The 22,285-nt window shown below is 39.4% G+C and overlaps 1 protein-coding gene and 1 pseudogene across 1 annotated transcript; both read right to left on the bottom strand.

Moving 5' to 3' along the window:
• LOC111487991 overlaps nt 1–22,285 on the bottom strand; it is a 601,695-nt pseudogene that overhangs the window by 486,284 nt on the left and 93,126 nt on the right.
• LOC111490272 (cytochrome c) lies at nt 1,126–4,619 on the bottom strand. Its single transcript, XM_023138844.1, has 3 exons — nt 4,421–4,619; nt 3,151–3,284; nt 1,126–1,538 (listed from the first exon to the last, which is right to left on the bottom strand). The coding sequence occupies exons 1-3, from the start codon at nt 4,530–4,532 to the stop codon at nt 1,446–1,448; spliced, it is 339 nt and encodes a 112-aa protein (XP_022994612.1). The 5' UTR covers nt 4,533–4,619; the 3' UTR covers nt 1,126–1,445.

Below are 22,285 nucleotides of genomic sequence, written 5' to 3' on the forward strand. Positions count from 1 at the left end.
TGTTATTGACATTTGTTCGTTAGGCGACAAGGAAGACGAGATTTTTGTCATCAAAAAGTTCCTTCGAGATTCATGCAGATCGTTAACTCCATCGAGCAGTTCTATGACCTCAAGAACATGTCGATTGAGGAGGTCGTTTGTTGTGTTAAGGCCCATGATGAGAGACTTTGTGGCTATGATGTTAGAGACTAGTAGAAGTACCTCTGTAACACACGAGTTGCTCACATTGACGAAAAAAGAACACAATTGATTTTTCTTTTTCAAGTAGAAAGAGATGCGACAACTACAACGTGGAAAGCAGAGGTCGTGACGTGGTCGTGATCGTAGACGTGGCCACAAAGGCACTACGACAATATTTCACTAAACTTACCGATTTTGGAGAGATGTAATTTGAAGAGGTTTAAGTCTTATTTTAGATCTTTTTAGATCTTCTTTTTCTTTTATTAAATGATATTATATTAAATGATATTAATAAATTAAATTATGAGTGGTATATTAATAGGGTTGGATGTGAATTTGAACAAATACTTACCTGCTCTATGTATAGATGAGAATTGTAGAAGTGCATAGAATAAAAAAGGATGGTTATCTTGAGGTAAAATAGAAGGAAAAAAAAAGTTTCATTTTTAATTATAACAAACAAGAAATAAATCTCTATTAATGAAGAAACCTTTAAAACCTTCCAAACCCATACAACTTGATGGAAACTGATTTCGTTTTGAGACAGCTTTGAAGTTCTACCGACTGGTAAACACATTGTTGAGGCAACTACAAAATTATTTAGGCATACCAATTTTCCCTCGTGGAGAGCCATCCCTAAAGAAGTGGGAACCATACAACTTTATGATTACTCATTTCATGAAGAGTAGACGCTACAACTGAATCCTTACCACTTTTCTCTACCTGTCTTGTCAATTCATGGAGCCAAATTCCTGCCATCTCTCCTGATAATTAGTTGTTGACAAGGCAAGTTAACTAAATAATATAAGAGGAAGTGCCCATGTGAATCATTTGAATGTAAAAAAGATGCATACTAACATCAAGATATTCATGACTACATAGCAAAAATACCAAAACTATATCCACCATAAGCGTATTCTTTCTAATAAAGCATTGATGAATGAATTGATAGGCTCTAACAAGCGTGCTATTTATTATGAAAAAAGGATTGCCATAACCGGCTTTACCAAAAAGTTTAGCAGTTATGTTCACAAACCAATAACGTAAGCTACAAATGGATAAACTCTGCAAATGATGTATAGCGAAGGGAAATAAGAATTTAATGAAAAAAAGGGAACTCTTGTGATTTTCACAAGACAAATCTGTCTGACAGAGAATTACTTTGTACGTGACCTTCAAATTTCCATCTAATTTTCCTCAATGTTCTTATTTAATGGAGTAAAAGGGGTGTGAACAAATTCTAGACAGGCGGAAGCACCGTATCATTAAGCAGTTGATTCCTTCAGATAAGCAATAAGGTCGGCACGATCCTGCGGTTTCTTCAGCCCTGGGAAAACCATCTTCGTTCCGGGTATATACTGTGTGATAATACAAATCCAAATTTTTGTTAGAACATCTATTATGCAAGTAAATGTCAAGTTCAACAAAAAAAACTGATCATTAATAAATCACGTCTACAAAATTCATAAGAGTTGAGAGCACTCAACTCCGCATTCCTCAAAACAATAGCAAGCATAAGAGTTAAGAACACTATTAAACAAAGATTCGTATGCTAAAAAACTCATACCAACAATTTGAGAAGTGACTAAATATTTATATTTCAAAATAATTATTCAAAAAGACAAGGCCTGATAATGGTATTATTTTAGTTAAGATAAAGGCCTAATAATGGTATTATATTACTTATCTATTACAAAAGAAAATTATTATGATATATGCAACCAAGTTTAATGTATAATTTTACTTTTAACGTATTAAATGGATAATATACAGCGGTGATTCAATTAAAAGCCATGAGCCAAACATGGGGTTTTCCGTTGTTATAAACAACGGTGGTGTTCCTTTCCCTTTGAGCCATAAAAGCCAAAAATAACCCACAATTCATTGGATGCACAAAACCTCTTCACTTTTGAAAGAATGACCTTCAAGGAACGAAGAGAAAGGATTTTAACGTCTTTAAGGGAAGAAGGTCAAGAACCAACCACATCTGAGTAGTAGTGCCATTACAAATTTCCGAAAAGGGGAGATTGCCTAGGGACTCCGACACAGAAGACCAACCTGGTGAAATACAGCTCTAAAGATACATTTTATTAAATGAGGTAGAAAGAGTTGATACTTCCACTCAGAAGTTCCCACCAAGATTATTTCACTTTCTTTGGAAGCTTTTGGATATCTTTCATGCCAAACTGAGAGCAGAGAAGAAATTTTTGCTCCCTTCGTAATTATGTCCATGAAATGAGAGTGGCAAAAGAAGAGACCAAATTTTCCACCAACCAAAGCCATTGAAACTTACGGGTGAACAAGGATTTCCAATAAGAGAACAGGACTCGGGACGAACCCAGCCACAAAAGGAGGACAAAAAAGATCAGGGGGGGGAACGCAACTAATGCCCAAATGTGCAGGTTCACCATTAGGTTATGTTGAAACCAGTGTGTTTTCTATTAATGGAGACTTAAGAAGCAATTGGAGAAAATCATGAAATTCAATGTGCTAAAAAAAATATTAACATGCTAGATTGTCTGAAGCATATTCAGATATAAGAGAGAAATTTTAAGGGTGCTTTTGATTCTAGCTTAAATCAAGATTGAAACTCCAAGTGGGGGGGAGGCTTTGTTTTGACTATATTAAAGTAGAAAAGGTGCAAGATTCCATGGATAACTTTTAATTGAAGCTATTTGAAATGTTTTAAAAAAGTATTTTAATAAAGCTCCAGGGAGAAGATGGTAAAAGGTGGGACATGTTGATCGAAGAGCCCAAAATATTTCATCAGTTGTTGCTCAGTTGGACAAGTATTATGAAGAACAAGGCTACCGATAGCAAGTACAGAACATGGCATCGCTTATTTAGGTGTGTGTTCACAATTATTATCACTTAATCGGCAAGTAAGACATCTGGAAAACTCTGGGAAATAAACTAACTCCAAATCAAATGCCATACGTTAATAAGTGTTAAGAAATAGAGAGTAACTACCTTCTTGGGGTTAAGCAAGTAATCATACAATGTCTTCTCTTCCCATATCACGGCCATATTCTTGTTGGCAGCGGAGTAAGAGTATCCAGGAGTTGTACCAGATTGCCGTCCAAATAACCCATTCAAATTGGGACCTGCAAGATCCAAGTGACATTGCTCGTTTTAGTGTCGATTTAAATACAAACAAAGAAGAGCTGATTTTTCCCCCATGACCCAGCGGGAGGATGAGATCAAATTCTACTCCAATTAAAAGTGTCGAAGATAATCATTATCAGTAAATTAAATTTCCATCGATATTTCCACATCCATGGATTTGACATCAACAAAAGGGGTGATTCATCATTTCCATTATACAATTTAAAAAAAAAAAAAAAAAAAAAAAAAAAAAAAAAAAAAAAAAAAAAAAAAAAAAAAACCATGAAACATAAAAAATAATAATAAAAAAAAAAAGAGAAAAAAGAGAAAAAAAATATTAAATAGTCATTTTAACTTGTTGTAAAAGTTTAAAATGTTGATTTACTGGATGATTTTTTTCTTTAGAATTCACTGTTTGTAACTTAGCCAGAAATTTACATCCGACATTTAATCGATACTTCGATGGTCATTTTATCTCTGTTAAATTGAGATCCCAACATTTTCATCCAGGTTGAGATGTTAAAACTTGATCATCATAACAAATAAGATGACAAGAATAGCAGCTAGAACCAAAATAGCAAATATACAAAAAAATGGACACAGATAAATGTAGATTTAATAATTAACCTCGATCAGAATTTATATTGAACAATGTCTATCACATCAAACAAAAACATACCACCTTATCATACCAAGTTAATACATGATAACAATTTCTAAAAAGACACAATTTAAAAAGATATAAATATGATATATTAGTAATTGCTTCTATAATAGTATACGTTTCTAAATTTTAAAAATTGTCTCATCAAATCAAATTTCCGAAAAAGAAAAAAATAATAATATATGCCTTCTGGGGGGTTTCCTTCTCGTACAAGGACAAGCAAGATTCAACGAAATGTTTTTTTTTTTTATCAAGGCCGATACTAACTATTATAAACCTAGTGCGCTGGGGAGGGGAGAGAAAGAGAGAGAGAGAACAATCAGATCGGTTGAAGCCTAGCTCAAATCAGCGTCACGATCCCCAAAGACGGTTGGATACGTTCATATTACCAACAGAGATCAAATGATCTCCAATCCAAAGAAATTCTTACATATGAATAAGAAGAGCTAATGGAGAAAGAGAGAGAAGGACCTTGCTTGTGACCAGCTCCTTTGTCGACAGTGTGGCACTGAGCGCATTTGGTCTTGAAGATCTTCTCTCCAGCTTTGGAATTGCCGGGAGGGGCTTCGTCAAAGCTCGCCATGGCGTTGGAATGAGGGTGCGTTCAGATCTGAGAGTGCTAGGGTTCGCGGAGTTTCACGAAGGATGAAGAAACCGTTGATTGTATTTTGCTTGGCTTTATACCAACGCACCGCTTAGGGTCTTTTTTGTCTTTTTACATTCCCTTTATTTAATTTTTTTATTTTCTTTTTGGGTTTTAAGTCGGCGCAACACCCACCCCTGGACGCATGCTTCACAATGTCTGGTAATAATTGTCTGCGCTCCTTTTTTAATTTCTTTTTATTCACTTTTTTTCTTTTTTCTTTCAAAAGGACGCGTGGCCTAAATTCCCACCATTGATTCTTACCTCAAATTTGATTTATTTTTAAACCCAAAAAAATCCTTCTTAGGTGAATATTTCATTCATGTATGGCTATTTTTTCACGACCTCTACAATTCACATCGTCATTAGTATATGGGAGTCTTATCTTTACTAAGAAAAATAATAAACGTGGTTCGAGTATTTCTCAGTCAGTAGCTCCAATGTTAAGAACTATGGAGGATTTTCTCTATGGTTGCACAGTATGTCGAGAATCGAACTACGAACTAACAACCCAGTGTACAAGAATGAAATGCAAACTTTCTCAACAAGAATAGGGACCTGTACATGCAATGGATTCTATTGGGATAACTTTGCTCCTAACAATCCTAAGATTTTTTTTTCAATCGAGTGGCATGTTTAACAATTATTACATGTATCTGGAGGAACCATCTTTGGAAGAACATCAGGAGGTCCATTCATCAAAACGTCTTAGGATTATTACGCTCCACTCCATGAATATGGGAACTTGAATCAACCAAAATGGATACATCTCGAACAACTTCATGCATCAGTCAAGTTGGGAGAAAAATTATCACTAATGGCACCCACTTAGACCAAAGCTTTGGAGCTTTGTAACTTTGACGAAATTCTCTAACCCAACAATAGGGGAGAGGTTTTGTTTTTTGAGCAACACAAATGGAAGCAACGATGCCATTATATCTTTCCATGCAAATGGAAAATACTTCGTATCAGCATAGTCTGTGAGCATTCTTGATGGTTGCAACAAGGAGCAAAGGAGTGGTAACTTTAAGGCAAACCTTCTTTTGGAACAAAAAGGAACCACGGTTGATTTCAGCCACTACTTATGGACATACATGACAAATTTTGACATAAATGTGACTCTCCAAGTGAATACAAATGGGTCATGTACTTCGTGCTTTCATAAATAGAAGGTACATTGGGTCACACGACAAGCAATGACCGAGAGTTTTGTGTTTGAGAAATCCATTCTATTAAAATGAGGGACCAATGCCAAAGCCTTTTCGAGTGCGAGCCACCATTGACTTTGTAGAGTAGCAATTTTTTTAGTGATAAAATATAGAAAGTAACAAAACTTTAACGAAAATCCCTAGTCACTATGATCCCTCTATGGAAAATTTGCTCAAAGCAAAGGGTTTATATTTGGAGTGTGGTGGAGATTGGTTTTTCAGAACTAGTGGAAGAAACAATGTTGACTGAGACACAAAAGGTGCACCTTGATAATGCTAGACTAAAAAATCACCAAGTAAAACATTACCCCTTCTAGGTAATTGATCGTACTGTCTCTGAACAAATCTTGGATCATTGCACAACCAAAATTATTTGGAACTCAATGAAGCGAAAGTTTGGTGGAAACCAAAAAGTGAAGAAATCTCTTCTTGCTACATTAAGGAGAGAATTTGAGATCCTAGAGATAAAGAAGGATGAAAGTATCACTTATTATTTTACAAGAGTGATGATGATGTCCAACAAGATGAGAAGCAATTGAGAAGATATGACAGACAAGAAAATTGAGGAATCAAAAGATTTACTTATGTGGTAGTATCTATTGACGAATCAAAGGATACTAATAACATGTCCACGATGAATTACAAAGTTCATTGGTGGTGCATGAACAAAAATTTTAAAGACTCAGCATTGATGGAGAGGAGCAGGTTCTAGAAGTCGAAGGTCGAACATAAATAAGTAACTGAAGAAAAGAAACTTACAAGGCAAAGGATGCGGAAGAGGAAGATCAACTTTCAACAAAACAATTGTTGAGTGTTATAGGTGTCATGACTTAGGTCATTTTCAATATGAATGTCCAAAAGTGAATAAGGAATTGAATTATGCAGAGTTGAAATAGGATAAAATGAATGGCTTAGTCGGAAACACATGAAACAACAAGAAGTGATGCATGGTTATTAGATTCTAGTTGCTCACACCATATGTGTATAAATGAAGCTATGTTTTCAAGCTTAGACAAGAACTTTTATCACACTGTCAAGCTTGGAAATAGTATAAGCATGAAAGTTACTTGAAAGGTTGAGTGGAATTAACTTTGCATGGGGTTTGTTACACTATTAGTGATGTGTATTGGGCACTTGAACTCAAAAATAATTTCTTGAGCGTTGGACAACTACAAGAAAAGGAGTAGAAGTGTTGTTTAAAGATGGTGTAGGTAGCATTTATCATCAACAATAAGTAAAAATGAAAGAGTCAATTATGAGTGCAAACCGACTACTCATTTTTCTTGCTGAACTATCTACCATAACAAATGAAAGAAGATGCCTCCAAGTTTCAAATACGAATGATTGAACACTTTGGCACTATAGTTATGGTCATCTCGACTACAAGGGCTTATGCACCTTGAAACTATCTGAATGGTTGACAATAAGGGAGGGAAGAAATTGACATTACACTAATATGGGTAACCGATTATGATTTTGGTGAAGGTTTATCTGAAGAGGGTGAAGAAAATATGACATTCTTGATCATTTCAGATCGTGTGAATTTTAAGGAAGTTGTCAAAAGCCCAAAAAGGAGATTGACTATGGATGAAGAAATTAAATCTATTGAAAAAAAATCAAACATGGAATTTGGTGGTTCTACGTGCTTCTTGAGCAAAGAAGATAAGAGTAAAATGAATTTATAAGACTAAGTCAAATGACTCTCTAGAAGTTGATAAATACAAAGCAAAATTGGTGGTAAAATGCTACACACAAAAGCATGTAATTAATTGTACGAAAATGTTTGCACCTGTGGCTAGAATGGATACTATGAGAATGATCAATGCTTTTTGCACCACAAAAAGGTTGGAAACTCTATCAGTTAGATGAAAAATAAACGGTTCTATACAACGAGTTAAAAGAATGGAGGAGATGGTGTATTGTAACAACCCAAGTCCACCATTAGTAGATATTATCAGCCTTAGCCTATTGCGTGTCGTCGTCAACCTCACGATTTTAAAATGCGTATTTCAGAGATATGCAGCAGAATTAGTACTCATCCACATACTGCGTCTTTGCGCTTTCCTTTTCAGGCTTCCCCTTAAGGTTTTTGGGCTTTTCCTTTTGGGTTTCCCATTATGCGTCCACTAGAGAGTTATTTCCATACTATTATATGGAATATTTTGTTCCCCTCTCCAACCGATATGAGATCTCACAATTCACTCCCCTTGAGGGCCAACGTCCTCGTTGGCACACTGCTCAAAGTTTGACTCTAATACCATTTGTAATATCTTAAGTCCACTGCTAGTAGAAATTGTCTGCTTTAGCCTGTTACATATCGTTGTCAGCCTCACAATTTTAGAACGTGTCCTTTAGAGTTATGTAGTAGAATCGATCAATCCACTATAGACCTAGAGTTGCACTTTTATGCACTGTAGTACGAGTTATGTCCATTGATATAATCATTACAAACAAATCGATCCTTCACGAGTTGTTCATAATTACAGTTGGGTTAAAAGTCTGTTTTACCCCTGTAATTACATATCTCACCTTAAGTACTACTTATTCTCTCATGAACAATTTTTTTAATGATCCAATCATAAACCAAGTCCCGACCAATGAGAGGGTGGGGCCCATTGTTCAAGTCTAAGTACTTAAAAAACTAACTCATCTAGTTTCCTTATATGGAAATAAGTGAATTTCATCTCATGATACTATGTTCTCAACTCCCTATAATGTAGGCATATTAAATCAGCTAAAAGAGTCATTCTCACCCGTGTAAATTAAAGGACAAACTCTTACGGGCAGAAGTTCATAATTCACCCCGATCAAGTCGCATATGATCATCATGTGAAATATTAATCTTCTCAATTAACCGATTTATAGAGAGATAAAATATTTCTTGGTCCATTCTCATACAAACGGTTCTAAGTTACATTAATAACCTTGGATTTTCATCCTTTAGGTTATTACTTGAACACGATTTTTTTTGTGTTTCAACAACATACCGTTCAATATTACATTAAATTACAAATAAAATAATAAAAAGTATCGTTAGAAACTAAATAATTAATTACGAGGTTTAGGGCATAAATCCCAACAAAATTAACTGGCAAACTTTCTAGAAAACCCCACCCGAGTATCATCAACAAATAAATAGGCCAGTTTTAAAGTTACTTGGACCTTCACAATCGAATCAGACTTACGGTTAAGGGTTAATTGGTGAACCCCTAATCATCCCCAACCACTAACTCATATGCATGAACTATAAATCAAGAGTCGCAAGATCAACCAACTTTAATGTATCACAGTGGACTCTTGCCACTTGTGACAGATTCACTAATAGGAAATTAATTGGCAAATTTTCTAGAAATTTCCACAGAGTACCATCAACAGTAAAATAGGCTAGTTCTATTGTTATTTGAACCGTGACAATCAAGTTAAGTTTGTGATTAGGGGTTAGTTGGCAAACCCCTAATCGTCCCCGTATAGCTGCTGACATCATAACACATGAAATAGAGATATAACATAGTGATCTAAACATGGATATCTAGTCATAAATTTCAATTCATAGGACAGTGTATACGCGTTTAGTAAACAGACATAATAACAGTCAACATGTGTCATCTCAACTCATTCTATGCTGAAACATTTATAATCGATTTTCAATAACATGTTTTATATCATACTAAGGCATGCTTTCAATTTCGGTCATGTCACAACTCAACAATTTATTTCTCGATAAACGTGCATCATAGCGTTTAACGTACTCTAACATATATCAAATCAACTCATTTCATACTCAAATTTATATAGCATGCTTCTTATATTATACTCTCATTCACAATACGAGCATAGCTGAATCCAAGGTTCTAAGGTGCCACTTACTTCATATATGTGAAACTTTTTGTTTGGGTTAAGGTTCTTACTATTAAGGATATTTGACCGTTTATTTAAATATTTGTCTTAATTACGGCTTACCATATTTGTCATATTATTAAAGGCAAATATATTCTATTCATTTATTATTCTTTTCTTTTATGGTTATTTCCATATTATTTGTAATTTACCATAATTCTCTATTCTCTAAATTATTATAAATAGAGAACTTTTACCACGATTTATGTGTGGTGATTTTAGCAAATATTTCCATGGTATCAGAGCGTTTAACAACCTGATCCTTTCTTCTCTATGGCTTTCGAATCCTCTTATCATCTTCTTCCTTTTAACACGCTAATTCATATGATCATCATCAAACTTTCTTCCTCTAATTATCTTGTTTGGAAAAACCAACTTCTCCCTCTGCTTAAGAGCCAAGACATGCTGGGCTATGTTGATGGAACTATTGTTCCACCACCTCCCTTTGAACCAGAAACCTCCTCAACACTCAACCCCAAATATTTGGCGTGAAAAGCAGCCGATCAACGGCCTCTCTGTCTCTTGCTCTCCTCTCTCACCGAGGAAGCCATTGATGTCGTTGTTGGCGCTCCACTACACGTGACATTTGGCTTGCATTGGAAACTACATTCAGCCATCATTTGAAAGCTTGTGAACTAAGACTCAAGGATGACTTGTAGCTCATGAAACGTGGCACCAAACCTGTTGCTGAGTATGTCCGTGCCTTCAAAACAATTTGTGACCAACTTCATGCCATTGGCAGACCCGTCGAGGACATTGATAAAGTGCACTGGTTCCTTTGTGGACTCGACACTGATTTTTCAGCTTTTTCTACTACTTAGATGGCTCTCACCCCTCTCCCCCTTCTTACAGATTTAGTCTCTAAAGCTGAAAGTTTTTAGTTGTTCCAACGCTCCCTTGAGTCTTCTGACTCCACTCCTACGATATTCGCAGCCACTAATCGTGGTTGCACCCATGGAAGCCACCCTGCTTCCTCTAGCAACCAGCAAGGTCGTTCTCATTCCCACAAAAATAACTCTTCCAACCGAGGATAAATCCACTCAGGTCAGGGTCGTTGATCACCTTGTTGTCAAATATGTTGCATAGAGGGTCATTATGTTAACAACTGCAACCAACGGTATGTTTGACCTAATTCTACTCATGCTCACCTTGTTGAAGCCTTCAACACATTCTGTTCTATTGTTGAATCTGGTGTTGTTAATTGGTTTTTAGACACTGGGGCTTAGGCCCATATGATCGCCGACCCATCTGCTTTGGATCAGTCTAAAAAATACACGGGTAAGAACTCTGTGATCATAGAAAACGATGCATCCCTACCCATTACCCACACCGGCTCTTTTCTCCTCTTCCAAATATTCACTTTTTAGATGTCTTGGTCGTCCCTCATCTCACTAAAACTCTTCTTTCAATCAGTAAATTAACGTCTGATTTTCCTCTCTCTGTTACATTTACTAATAATTTTCTTACTATCCAGAATCGTCAAACAAGAAGGGTGGTGACAACTGGTAAAAGAGATGGAGGGCTATATGTGCTAGAGCGCGACAACTCTTCTTTTATTTTAGACCTTAGAAACAAATCTTTACGTACTTGATATAATTTATGGCATGCTTGCTTGGGTCATGTGAATCATTATGTTATTTCTTTTTTTAATAAAAAATGTCATTTTTCTCCTACGTCTTTATTGCCTTCTTCATCACTATGTAGTACTTGTTAGCTTGGAAAAAGTCATCGATTATTTTATTCCTGCAATGAACGTAGGTGATGTGTTAGATCTTATTCATTGTGATCTTTGGAATCCTTCCCCTATTAAATCCAATTCGAGTTTTCTTTAGTATGTTATTTTTATAGATAAATTATTCTCAATTCATTTGCCTTTACCCTTTAAAATTTAAATACAATTTCTTTGATATTTTTCTTTAAATGTAAAAAATTTGTGGAAAATCAATATTCTGCTCGTATCAAGGTATTTCAAAGCGATGGAGGTGCCGAATTTACTGGCACTTGTTTCAAAACTCATTTACATACTTCTGGCATCCACCATGAACTCTCTCGTTCATATACACCAGCTCAAAAAGGTTGTGCTGAGAGAAATTATTGTCATCTGACTGAGACTGGCTTGATTCTTCTCTTTCACTCTCATCTTTCTCCTTGTTTCTAAGTTGATGTCTTCATCACTGTAGCTTATATTATCAACCAGTTGCCTACTCCATTTCTTTGAGGTAAGTAACCCTTTGAACTCCTCTACAGCTACTCTCCGTATTATGACAATTTTCATCCCTTTGGTTGTCGTGTTTATCCTTACTTGCGTGATTATATGCCTAACAAGCTTTCTCCCCACAACATTTCTTGCATTTTTTGGGTTATAGACATGCTCATAAAGGGGTTTTGTTGTCTTGATCCCGCCACCGCTAAGCTATACATGTAGCAGATTACATATATAAAAAAAAAAACGGTCGTCGGCAGGACCGAAAACTTCGACGAATGCTGGAGTTTTCGTTCACACACGACCCACAAAGAGCACCCCACGTCGGGGTCACCACGGAAACCAAATCCGACCTTCAGCCACCTCCAAGACACCTGCAAAGAAGAAAAATAGTGAGAAAACAAGAAAGACAGTGAGAAAATCCGACGAAGCTCCGACAAAGCCAAACCCTACGAAATCGACGTCGAAACCTCCGATTTACGCAATGAAAATAATCCCATAGACTTTTACACACACTAGGGGTAGATTTCGACGATTTCTACACATTGTACACCGTTGGGTAAGGGAGAGAGAACGTCGGATTTCTGAACCCTCTCAGATCCAAGAGTGTTAGGCCTTTACGAACCAAAAAAATACCTTAAATAGGATTAGGGGAGGAGGAAACTCGGAAACGGAGGAAAAAGGACGTTGGAATGATGTAAACGAAGAGAGAAATTGTGTCGCAGAAAAAGTTCGCTGGTATTCAGGAGAGGAGGACGAAGTTTCCTCCGATCTGTTGTTTTTCACAAAATTTCGGTGAGAGGAAATTAGTTGTTGGAAGAAAATGCGTAACAAAAAGGAGAGAGAAAATTAACTGAATTCTGACTGCGTTCAGCTTGTTATATTTTTTGAACAAATCTCTTATTTAAGTAAAAGTCATTCTAAAAATGGCTGGAGAGTGGCCAACTAAATCTGTGCCACTCCCTACAAAATTTCAGTCTAAAATTCTGGTGATCCATTCGACGTGTTTTGTCAAATGGTCAAACTGGCGATTTTCTGAAATCGTGTGAATAAGAAAAAATGGTAAAACTCAGGTTTTATCTAACAATCTCCTCCTAAAACCTGTAGTATATCTACCTTACTATTTGAACTCCGATCTTTGAGCGTAGTTCTTCAAATTTCACCCGCGCCAGGGACTTGGTGAAGATGTCTCCAAGTTGTTCCTCTGTTCGGATGTAATCAATTTTGATGAGCCCTCGATCTGCACATTCTCGAATGTAGTGGAATCTGATTTCTATGTGCTTGCTTCGTTCATGCAAAACTGGATTTTTGATCAGGGAGATCGTAGCTTTGTTGTCTACGTATAGCATTGGTGGATCACTTTCTCTCCCAATGAGTTCTTCCATTAGTCGCGCAAGCCAGATCTCTTCCATTAGTCGCGCAAGCCAGATCCCTTGTGTTACTACCTTCTGTTTTGTTGATTGCCAGCAGATTGCGCCGCCTGAGAGAAAGTAGATCATTCCGCTAGTGCTCTTACGATCATCAACGTCACCGGCCATGTCACTATCACTGTAGCCAACTAGCTTGAGTTTCTCCTTTCCGCTCCCTGCGCAGTATCTTACACCCCAGCCTCTGGTTCCGGCTACATAGCGCAGGATGCGCTTGACAGCCACTAAATGCTCCTCCCTAGGTGCTTCCATAAACCGGCTCACATATCCAACAGAATAAGCAAGATCAGGACGAGAGTTTACCAGATAGCGCAGACTCCCAACAATGCTGCGGTAATTGGTGGAGTCAACTGTCGTCGTAGTGCCAGCCTTCCTTAGTTGGAGTCGGGCCTCCATTGGCGTCCTTGTAGGATTACTGTCCACAAGTCCAGTTGTGTCCAGCAGCTTCTTTGCGTATGCACTTTGGCAGATGGAGATGCCGGTAGAATTCTATTGCACTTCGATGCCGAGATAGTAGCTGAGCACGCCGAGATCGCTCATCTCGAAGTTTTTCAACATCTCCTTCTTGAACCTTCCGAGGACTTCCATGTCACCTCCAGTGATTATGAGGTCGTCGACGTACACTCCCACGATTAGTCGCTTCTTGTCATGGCCGTGCGTGTACATGCCATGCTCAGAGGCGCAACGTTTGAATTTCAGTGACAGTAAGGTACTGTCGAGCTTCGCGTTCCAGGCTCATGGAGCTTGTCGAAGCCCGTAGATTGCCTTGTGCAGGCGCAATACTTTATTGAGGTTGTTGTTATCCAGGAAGCCAGGTGGTTGTCGGACATAAACAGTCTCCTTCAGCTCTCCGTTAAGGAGAGCAGACTTTACGTTCATATGGTGAACCTCCCAAGAGTAATGTGCTGCAATTGCAAGTAAGAAACGAACGGATTCTAACCTTGCCACTGGCGCAAATACCTCTTCGAAGTCCACTCCTTGCTTCTGGACGTAGCCCTTCGCTACCAGACGGGCCTTGTGCTTCACAACTTCTCCTTTTTCGTTGCGCTTCAGTTTGAAGACCCATTTGAGCCCTATGACTTGGTGTCCCGACGACATATCCTCCAGACTCCACGTCTGATTTTCGGTGATGGATGTCATCTCCTCATGCATTTCCTTCAGCCAGCACGGGTTCTTTTCTGCTTCGGCGAAGGTGTTCGGTTCATCTGCACTGATGGCATGTAGTTCGGCCACTTCTTCGAGCTCGCGCACTGCCAGTCCAGGTGGTTCACCTCCTCCTACTAGGTCGTCCATCCTCCGGTACCTGGCCTCCAGATCAGTATCGTGATCGGCATCCAGCGTCGAATTCGCAGTCCGTGGTGTTGCGAATTCCACTAGTTCAGGGGTTGCACCTGCTGGCGGCGGTGACGGCTGCTGATGCTGGGCTACTCCTTCTTCCGGCTTGGTGACGAGGTACTTCACCGTAAATTGATTTGGATAATGGTCTGCCTCGATCACGTCATTCCACTGCCAGAAGGTGCTTTCGTCGAAGACGACGTCGCGAGACACGTGAGCTCGCCCCCCTACAGGATCATATAGTCTGTACGCCTTGCTCCCGGGTTCATAGTCGATAAAAACGACCTTCAGCCCCTAGGATCGAGCTTGGCGAGGTGGGGACGTGTTACCTTCATGTATGCGACGCAGCCGAACACGCGAAAATGATGTATCGCTGGTTTTTTGTTGTACCAGGCCTCATATGGTGTCTTCCCGTCAAGGCTTCGGGTTGGTGACCGATTGAGGAGATAGACGGCCGTCATTACTGCCTCTCCCTAGAATCTCCCAGGCATCCCGGCCGTCACCAACAATGATCTTGCTGTCCCGATGATGGTCTGATTCCGGCGCTCCACCACTCCGTTGTATGCCGATTTCGTCACAATACTTACCGAAACTTGTCGAGGCGAATTCTTCGCCTCGGTCTGTGCGCAGCACTCGCATCTTCTTCTCACATTCGGCCTCCGCTCGAGCTTTAATGCACTTAACCGCCTCTGCCGCCTCACTTTTCGCTTGCAGCAGGGTCAGCCATATGAAGCGGCTTTTGTCATCGACTAACAGGAGGAAGAGACTCTTACCGCCTGGGGTCGCCGGCTTGATGGGCCCGCAGATATCGCCGTGTACAAGCTCCAACGGCTCATCGGCTCGATAGGATGTTCGAGACGGAAAGGGTGTGCGCCTCTGTTTGCCGATGAGGCACCCGTCGCACAGCTTGTTCACGCCTTTGATTGCTGGCAAACCGTGCACTAACTCCTCCTTCTGTAGTTTTTCTACAGCAGGAAAGTTTAAATGCCTGTACCTTGCGTGCCACCTCCAAGATACCTCTTCGGTCTTGGCCAAGAGACTGATAGGTTGCTCTATCTCTAACTCCAGGATGTAAAGATGGTTTGTCGTGCGCCTTGCCTGTGTGAGCAACCGTCGTTGATTATCGCAAATTTTGAGTAGTCTGCGCTCGATGGAGATGAAACAGCCTGTCTCATCGAGTTGACCCAGGCTCACAAGGTTAGCCTTGAGCCTCGGGATGAAGTAGACGTCGGTCAGCTTGCGATGCTCGCCTCCCTTGCTGGCGAACAGGATGGTGCCGCGTCCTTCGATCTCGACGACGGATCCGTCGCCGAATTTCACCGTCTCGCGGATCCCCGAGTCGAGTTCGGAGAATGCAGATCTAGCCCCGGTCATATGGTTTGTTGCTCCTGTGTCTAGGATCCATCGCCGGTCCTTGTGTTGCTCGTCCCGCTCGCTGATCTGAGCGAACACTCGCTCCTCCTCTAGTTGAATTGGCTCCCTAGCTGGTGCCACCTTTGCTACGCCCAGCTGGAGCTCTTTCTCGAGTTCAACATCGTTGTTGATTACCTCTATTTCCATGGATTTGGAATCGACAATAGGGACACATGCACTTACCATGAAGAGAGTTGGCTCGTCCTCCTCGGATTGAGCCACATGGGCCTTTTCGGCCTTCTCCTTGTTCCTAAGCTTGCTCCAGCAATTCCTGCTTAGGTGTCCTCTCTTCCCACAGTTCGAGCAGATCGGGCCTGCCGTTGGTCGACTCCTTCTTTTGATTCCCATCTTTCCCGCGCATGCGCCCGTGGGAGATCCATGGCTTCTTACCGTCTTTGCGGCTGGAGGAGGACTCGTTGCTCTCGCCGGTGTTGTCACGGAGCTTTAGACGTGCAAGTCATTCCGCAGTCTTCCGGTCACCTCTTCTACCGTTAGGTCGTTCACGTCAAGCAATGTCTCGATTGAAATCGCAACTTGCTCGAGGTGATTAGGGACAACCTGAGGAGGAATTCAGTTAATTTTCTCTCTCCTTTTTGTTACGCATTTTCAACAAGTGGTATCAGAGCCCAGGTTGAAGATCGGTGTATATCATTGCAGAGGAGCCAACCTAAAAAAGTAGTCTACAGATTTTGATACCTATAAAATACAACAAACAAAGTTGAATAGCTCAAGTGGTTAGAGCTTCAACCTAACACATCACAAAGGTCTCAGGTTCGAGTAGATGTCGGCACACAGCGATGGTGTGGAAGAGTGAGTGAGCTTGCCCGAGATGGGCCCTATGATGTGTGTGTTTTTTTTTTACACACACTACGCAATTTCTTCTACTCGAACCTGAGACCTTTGTGATGTTAGGTCAAAGCTCTAACCACTTGAGCTATTCAACTTTAGTTGTTGGAAGAATATGCCCACGATGTGTGTGTTTTTACACTTTGCATTTTCTTCTACTCGAACCTGAGACCTTTGTGATGTTAGGTCGAAGCTCTCAACTTTAGTTGTTGGAAGAAAATGCGTAACAAAAAGGAGAGAGATTAACTGAATTCTGACTGCGTTGAGCTTGCTTGTTATATTTTCTGAACAAATCTCCTATTTAAAAGTCATTCTAAAAATGGCTGGAGAGTGGCCAACTAATTTGTGCCACTCCCTACAAAATTTCAGTCAAACTCGCGATTTTCTGAAATCGTGTGAATAAGAAAAAATGGTAAAACTCAGGTTTTATCTAACAAGATCTCCGACCCGAGACCCAAAACTTGCTCGACCCAATGAATAAATTCTCGGTCCATCGAAACAAAATGCGGCCCAACGATAGAGTCTAGCCCAGCCCACCGCAACCAGAATCTGTGTCTAGAATCCGACCGGCCGACAACCCGCGCGCTCGACCTGAGACCGCTGCACACGCATCGCCCTCTAGTTGTGCCACGTGGCACGTTTGCAGCGCGACACCCTCGGCTCCGGCGGCTTAATCGACTCGGCGGCGGCTTCTCGGCTCCAACGGCTTATTTGACTCAGAAAACCTGATTGCGATTTGTTTGGCACCATTCTGACCCTCCCGAACTTGATTTCGACCCCGTTTAAGGTAAAATAGATCATTTTAAGGTCGTGTTTCACAAATTCAAGTTGGAAATTAATTGTGTTTGTGAAATACTAATGAAGGTGTTAGATGATCCAATAGGAACCAACGACTGACGGAAGTGTATGACATATACGAGAAGCTAGGAGCTTATGTTTATATTTTAGGGAGTACTTTGGCTAAGGCCTATCAAGTAAGTGGTTCACCCGTCGTAGGTTACGTGTTGTTTGTTGTATGTTGGCTTGTGCCCGTGGATTCGCACGTGTCATTAAATTGTATGCTAGACTGTTGTGCTTAAGTACGTAATCTTGTGAACGTGAATGTATGCTGTTTAGTACGATGTGATGTGTAGTGCTTATGATGTTTATGATATTCCTAAATGATTATGGCATGATTGTACGAAATATTTGAATGTAAACAGCATGACGTTTATGATATTCTTAAATGATTATGGCATGATTGTACGAAATATTTGAGTGTAAACAGCATGAAATGTATGACATGAAATACGGTAAATTGCTGGAAATATAACCCCATTAGGATTATGTATGATACGTAGATTGAAAATGAGAAATGACACGTTAAGCATGAAAGATGATAACGGGGTTATATTCATTAATGATAAGGTAGAAATACTGGGGACCTCATGCATTATGTATGCTTATGTATTGAGGGGATACTCCTATTCTATCACGAGGATACAGACGCGTACATCCAATGGCAGGACAACGATCGTTATGTTTTGCATAGCGCTACTGTGGCAGTTACTGGTTCTAACGGGTGTCCGGCCTAGAGAGCATCCCAGTGTATGCTCGCTCGACTAGTAAGGTGTCCCAACGGTGTGCGAACTGACTGGTGAGCCCATACTCACATGTATGAGCTGTGTGTAAAGTATATGGTACACGTCCAAATTACCCGTTAGAATAGCACCATAGGAAGACAAATTGAAAGATAGGTCCTATCATCTCATTGCATGTGTTTGTTGCATAACCCCGATAGGGGGTCACTTACTGAGTATTCTAGAAATACTCAAGTCTCGTGCTACTATATTTTTCAGATAAAGGCAAGGCACCCATGTGAGATCGACGACAACATCACACATCCCGGAACTGTGGCACATGCATAAGATAGTTATTTTCCATTATGTAATATAGGTTAATATAGGTTGAATTTAGTTTGCATTCAAAGTATAGGTTAGTTTAGGTTGAATTCCCGTTTGCATCATTAGTATAGGTTAATATAGGTTGAATTGTAATCGCATAATAAATCATAAGGTAGTATAAGATAGTTGTTTCAGTATGCAACCACTCACGATATCTCCCAAAAAAACTAGTTCCACTACTTCTACTCTTCCTCATGATATCTCCACTTTTTTTTAATGGAGAAATGAACAACAAAAATAAAATAAATACTAATAGTTATTTTTAACAAAAAAAAAAAATAAATAAATAAAAAACTAATGAAGCAAAATATTAACTAGTTATTTTTAACCAATCTTCTCTTTTAACTCCAGGAACGGTTGTCTTGCTGATGACTTTGTCAGAATATCCTCCAACTGTTCATCTGTGTTCACATATTCCAGTTCAATAGCTTCAGTTTGCACACACTGATGAATAAAATGGAACCTGGTATCATTGTACTTACTTCGATGATGGCAAATAGAATTTTTCACCGACGCTATAGCTAACTTGTTGTCAACATTAAGCTTGGGTTTTACTTGCAGTTGACTGATGATACTCAAAATTTTGTCCAACCATACTCCTTGACACGTTCCAGTAGTTGCGGCTATATACTTAGCCTCGCATGACGACAAAGCCACCACCTTATGCTTTTGTGATACCCAAGTTATTGAATTTACTCCCAAATAGTACAACACTCCAGTTGTACTCTTCCTCAATATTTGTTTTACTGCTGTGAGATGTGAAGTTGTTGGTGCCTCCATGTATCTACTCATCACACCAACTGAGTAGGCTATGTCGAGCCGGGTATTAACAAGATAGCATAAGCTTCCAATAACACTTCTGTAAAGTGTTTTGTCAACCACAGGTTCTCCATTCCCATGTTTGCTCATTTTCATTCTTGGTTCCATGGGAATTAAACAGAATCCACTCCCCCATTCCTAGCTTCTCTAGGATTTTTTTTGCATATCCGCCCTGACATAAAGTGATTGATTCACTGCTTTGTCATACTTCAATACCCAAGTAATAGCTCAAAAGTTCAAGATCGCTCATCTCAAATTTCTTGTGCATCTTCTCCTTGAACTAAGCTATAACTTTGTTTGTTTGAGCCGGATATGATTCAGTCATCCAAATATGTGCCGATTATTATTGCTTCAACTCCATTAATTTTCTTGTAGAGAGCATATTCCTGTGGACATCTAACAAAATCAAGTGACTATAAACATTGATCAAGTTTAAAATTTCAGGCCCTCGGAGCCTCATACAAGGTTTTACATAGTTTTAATACCATGTTTGGATTGTCCTTGTCAACGAACCCTTCTGGTTGAACAACATCCACCTCCTCTTCTAACTCACCATTCAGAAAAGCGGTCTCCACATCCATGTGATGTACTTTCCAGGTTTTAGTGGCTGCATAGGTAAGAATTAATTCTCACTGTTTCTAACTTGGCCACTTGTGTGAATACTTCACTGTAATCTACACCAAATTGTTGTGCATATCCCTTTGCCCCGAGTCTTTCCTTATGTTTCATGATTTCTCCATCTGGATTTTTCTTTAAATTGAAAATCCATTTGATGTCGATTGTTTTATGATTCTTCGGTAAATCTGTGAGTTCCCACATTCTGTTCTTTTCAATGGAGAGAATTTCAAACTTCATGGCATTCCTCCAATTTTCATTCTTAGCAGCTTCCTCATATGAGGTTGGCTCCTTAACAAAAAGAAAACAAAGGCCCACTGCTTCCTCCTCTGCTTCGTTCAATTCTCTATAAATATCTTCTAGAGACCTGAACTTTTTCGGCAATGATGAGCCTGATGATGATGCATTTGAGGTAATTTCTAGCGTTGATAAAGTTGAGGATGAATTTTTCCTTTGCCTTTCATCTTGATTAAGTTTGATTTGTTCAATATTCCTTGATGATGATACATTTGAGGTAATGTTTGACATTGATAAAGTTGAGGATGAATTTTCCCTTTACCTTTCATCTGGATTAACTTTGATTGGTTCAATATTCCTCTCCTCTATTCTACTCTATTTTCCTGAAATTTGAACGGTGAAAGTTCCTCTTTGTTCATCATCACCGTTTGTGATTTCTTCCCAACACCACTTTTTCTCCTCTTCGAACAACACATCCTCATCATAATTCTGTTCTTTTGTGGATCCAATAGTCTGTAAGTTTTGGTTCCTTCTCATATCCCAACATAATTGTCTTCACACTCCTATCAGCACGTTTAGAAATATGTGAATATGTATTCTTGGCATGAGCAAGACACCCGAAGATTTTAAAGTGATGAACCTTCGGTATTTTGTCAAACTAAGCTTGATACAGTGTACCATTTGCAACTCCTTTTGTTGGCGATCTGATAAAATATACACGGCAGTTTTGACAGCTTCTCCCCAAAATTTTGCAGGCATCTCTTTGCTCTTTAACATACATCTGGACATCTCTACAACCGTTCAATTACGCCTTTCTACTACGCCATTTTGTTGTGATGAAAATGGTGTAGTAAGAAATCTCTTCATGCCTTCATTCTCGCAATAGTTTTTAAAAGCAATTCTTCCACGGTCTGTTCTAAAGCTCTTAATCTTCTTGCCTTTCTCTACCTCTACACTGATCTTGAACATTTTAAATATCAGTCACTAATACAATTTTTAAAATAATGCTATGAAAAAGAAGGAAAGGGCACAATAAAAAAATGAATATTTTTCCCCTCTCTTCCCTCTCATTTTTTTCTGTTTCCTCTCGTTTCTTTCTCTTTTAGGTTTCCCTCTCTTCCCTCTCATTTCTTCCCTTCTTTCTCTTAGCCCTACATCCATCTCTTCTCTCTCATTTCTTTCTCATTTTTTATCTTTTCAGTTTCCATCTCTTCTCGCTCATTTCTTCGGTTCTTTCTCTTACCCCTAGATCCATCTCTTGTGGGCTTTTTCCTTTCTTTCCATTGACAGTTTCAAACTCACCCATTTCCCTCATTAGGCTACTGGAAGTGATTGACAACAACCACAACAGCGGCGGTAGAGGCGGTGGCAAGAATCATGACCAAAACGCGGAGGATTGGGATTGGGCGGCCCTGCTAATCGTACAACTAGAATGAACTGGATGAGATGCAGAGGAGCTGGCTTCTCGGTCTGGTGGAGGGGAAGAAAAATAGATATGTTGACCTAGGTTGCGTAATCATGTCGAAGAAGGCTTTGAAATAGGATTACCGGTGGAAACAAGATGTGCCCATCCTATTTTTTTTCCTGACCGACGCATGGTACAACTCCCCTTATAAAAGATTTTGTAGTTTAATTAACTTTTTTTTCTTATGTTGTTCGGTGCTTGAAATGACTTGAGTGGTTGCTGATAGACATAGACAAAGACTTTTGATTTTGATGCATCACTCTTGAATTTGATTCTTTAGTTAGG

The sequence above is a fragment of the Cucurbita maxima genome, unplaced genomic scaffold, assembly GCF_002738345.1.
Source record: "Cucurbita maxima cultivar Rimu unplaced genomic scaffold, Cmax_1.0 Cma_Scf00001, whole genome shotgun sequence".
Classification (NCBI taxonomy): Eukaryota; Viridiplantae; Streptophyta; class Magnoliopsida; order Cucurbitales; family Cucurbitaceae; genus Cucurbita; species Cucurbita maxima.

Coding starts and splice junctions, on each gene's coding strand:
- LOC111490272 (XM_023138844.1), bottom strand. CDS start 4,532: ATGGCGAGCTTTGACGAAGCCCCTCCCGGCAATTCCAAAGCTGGAGAG. Junction 3,285..4,420: donor AGGAGCTGGTCACAAGCAAG/GTCCTTCTCTCT, acceptor TGGATCTTGCAG/GTCCCAATTTGAATGGGTTA. Junction 1,539..3,150: donor ACTTGCTTAACCCCAAGAAG/GTAGTTACTCTC, acceptor ATTATCACACAG/TATATACCCGGAACGAAGAT.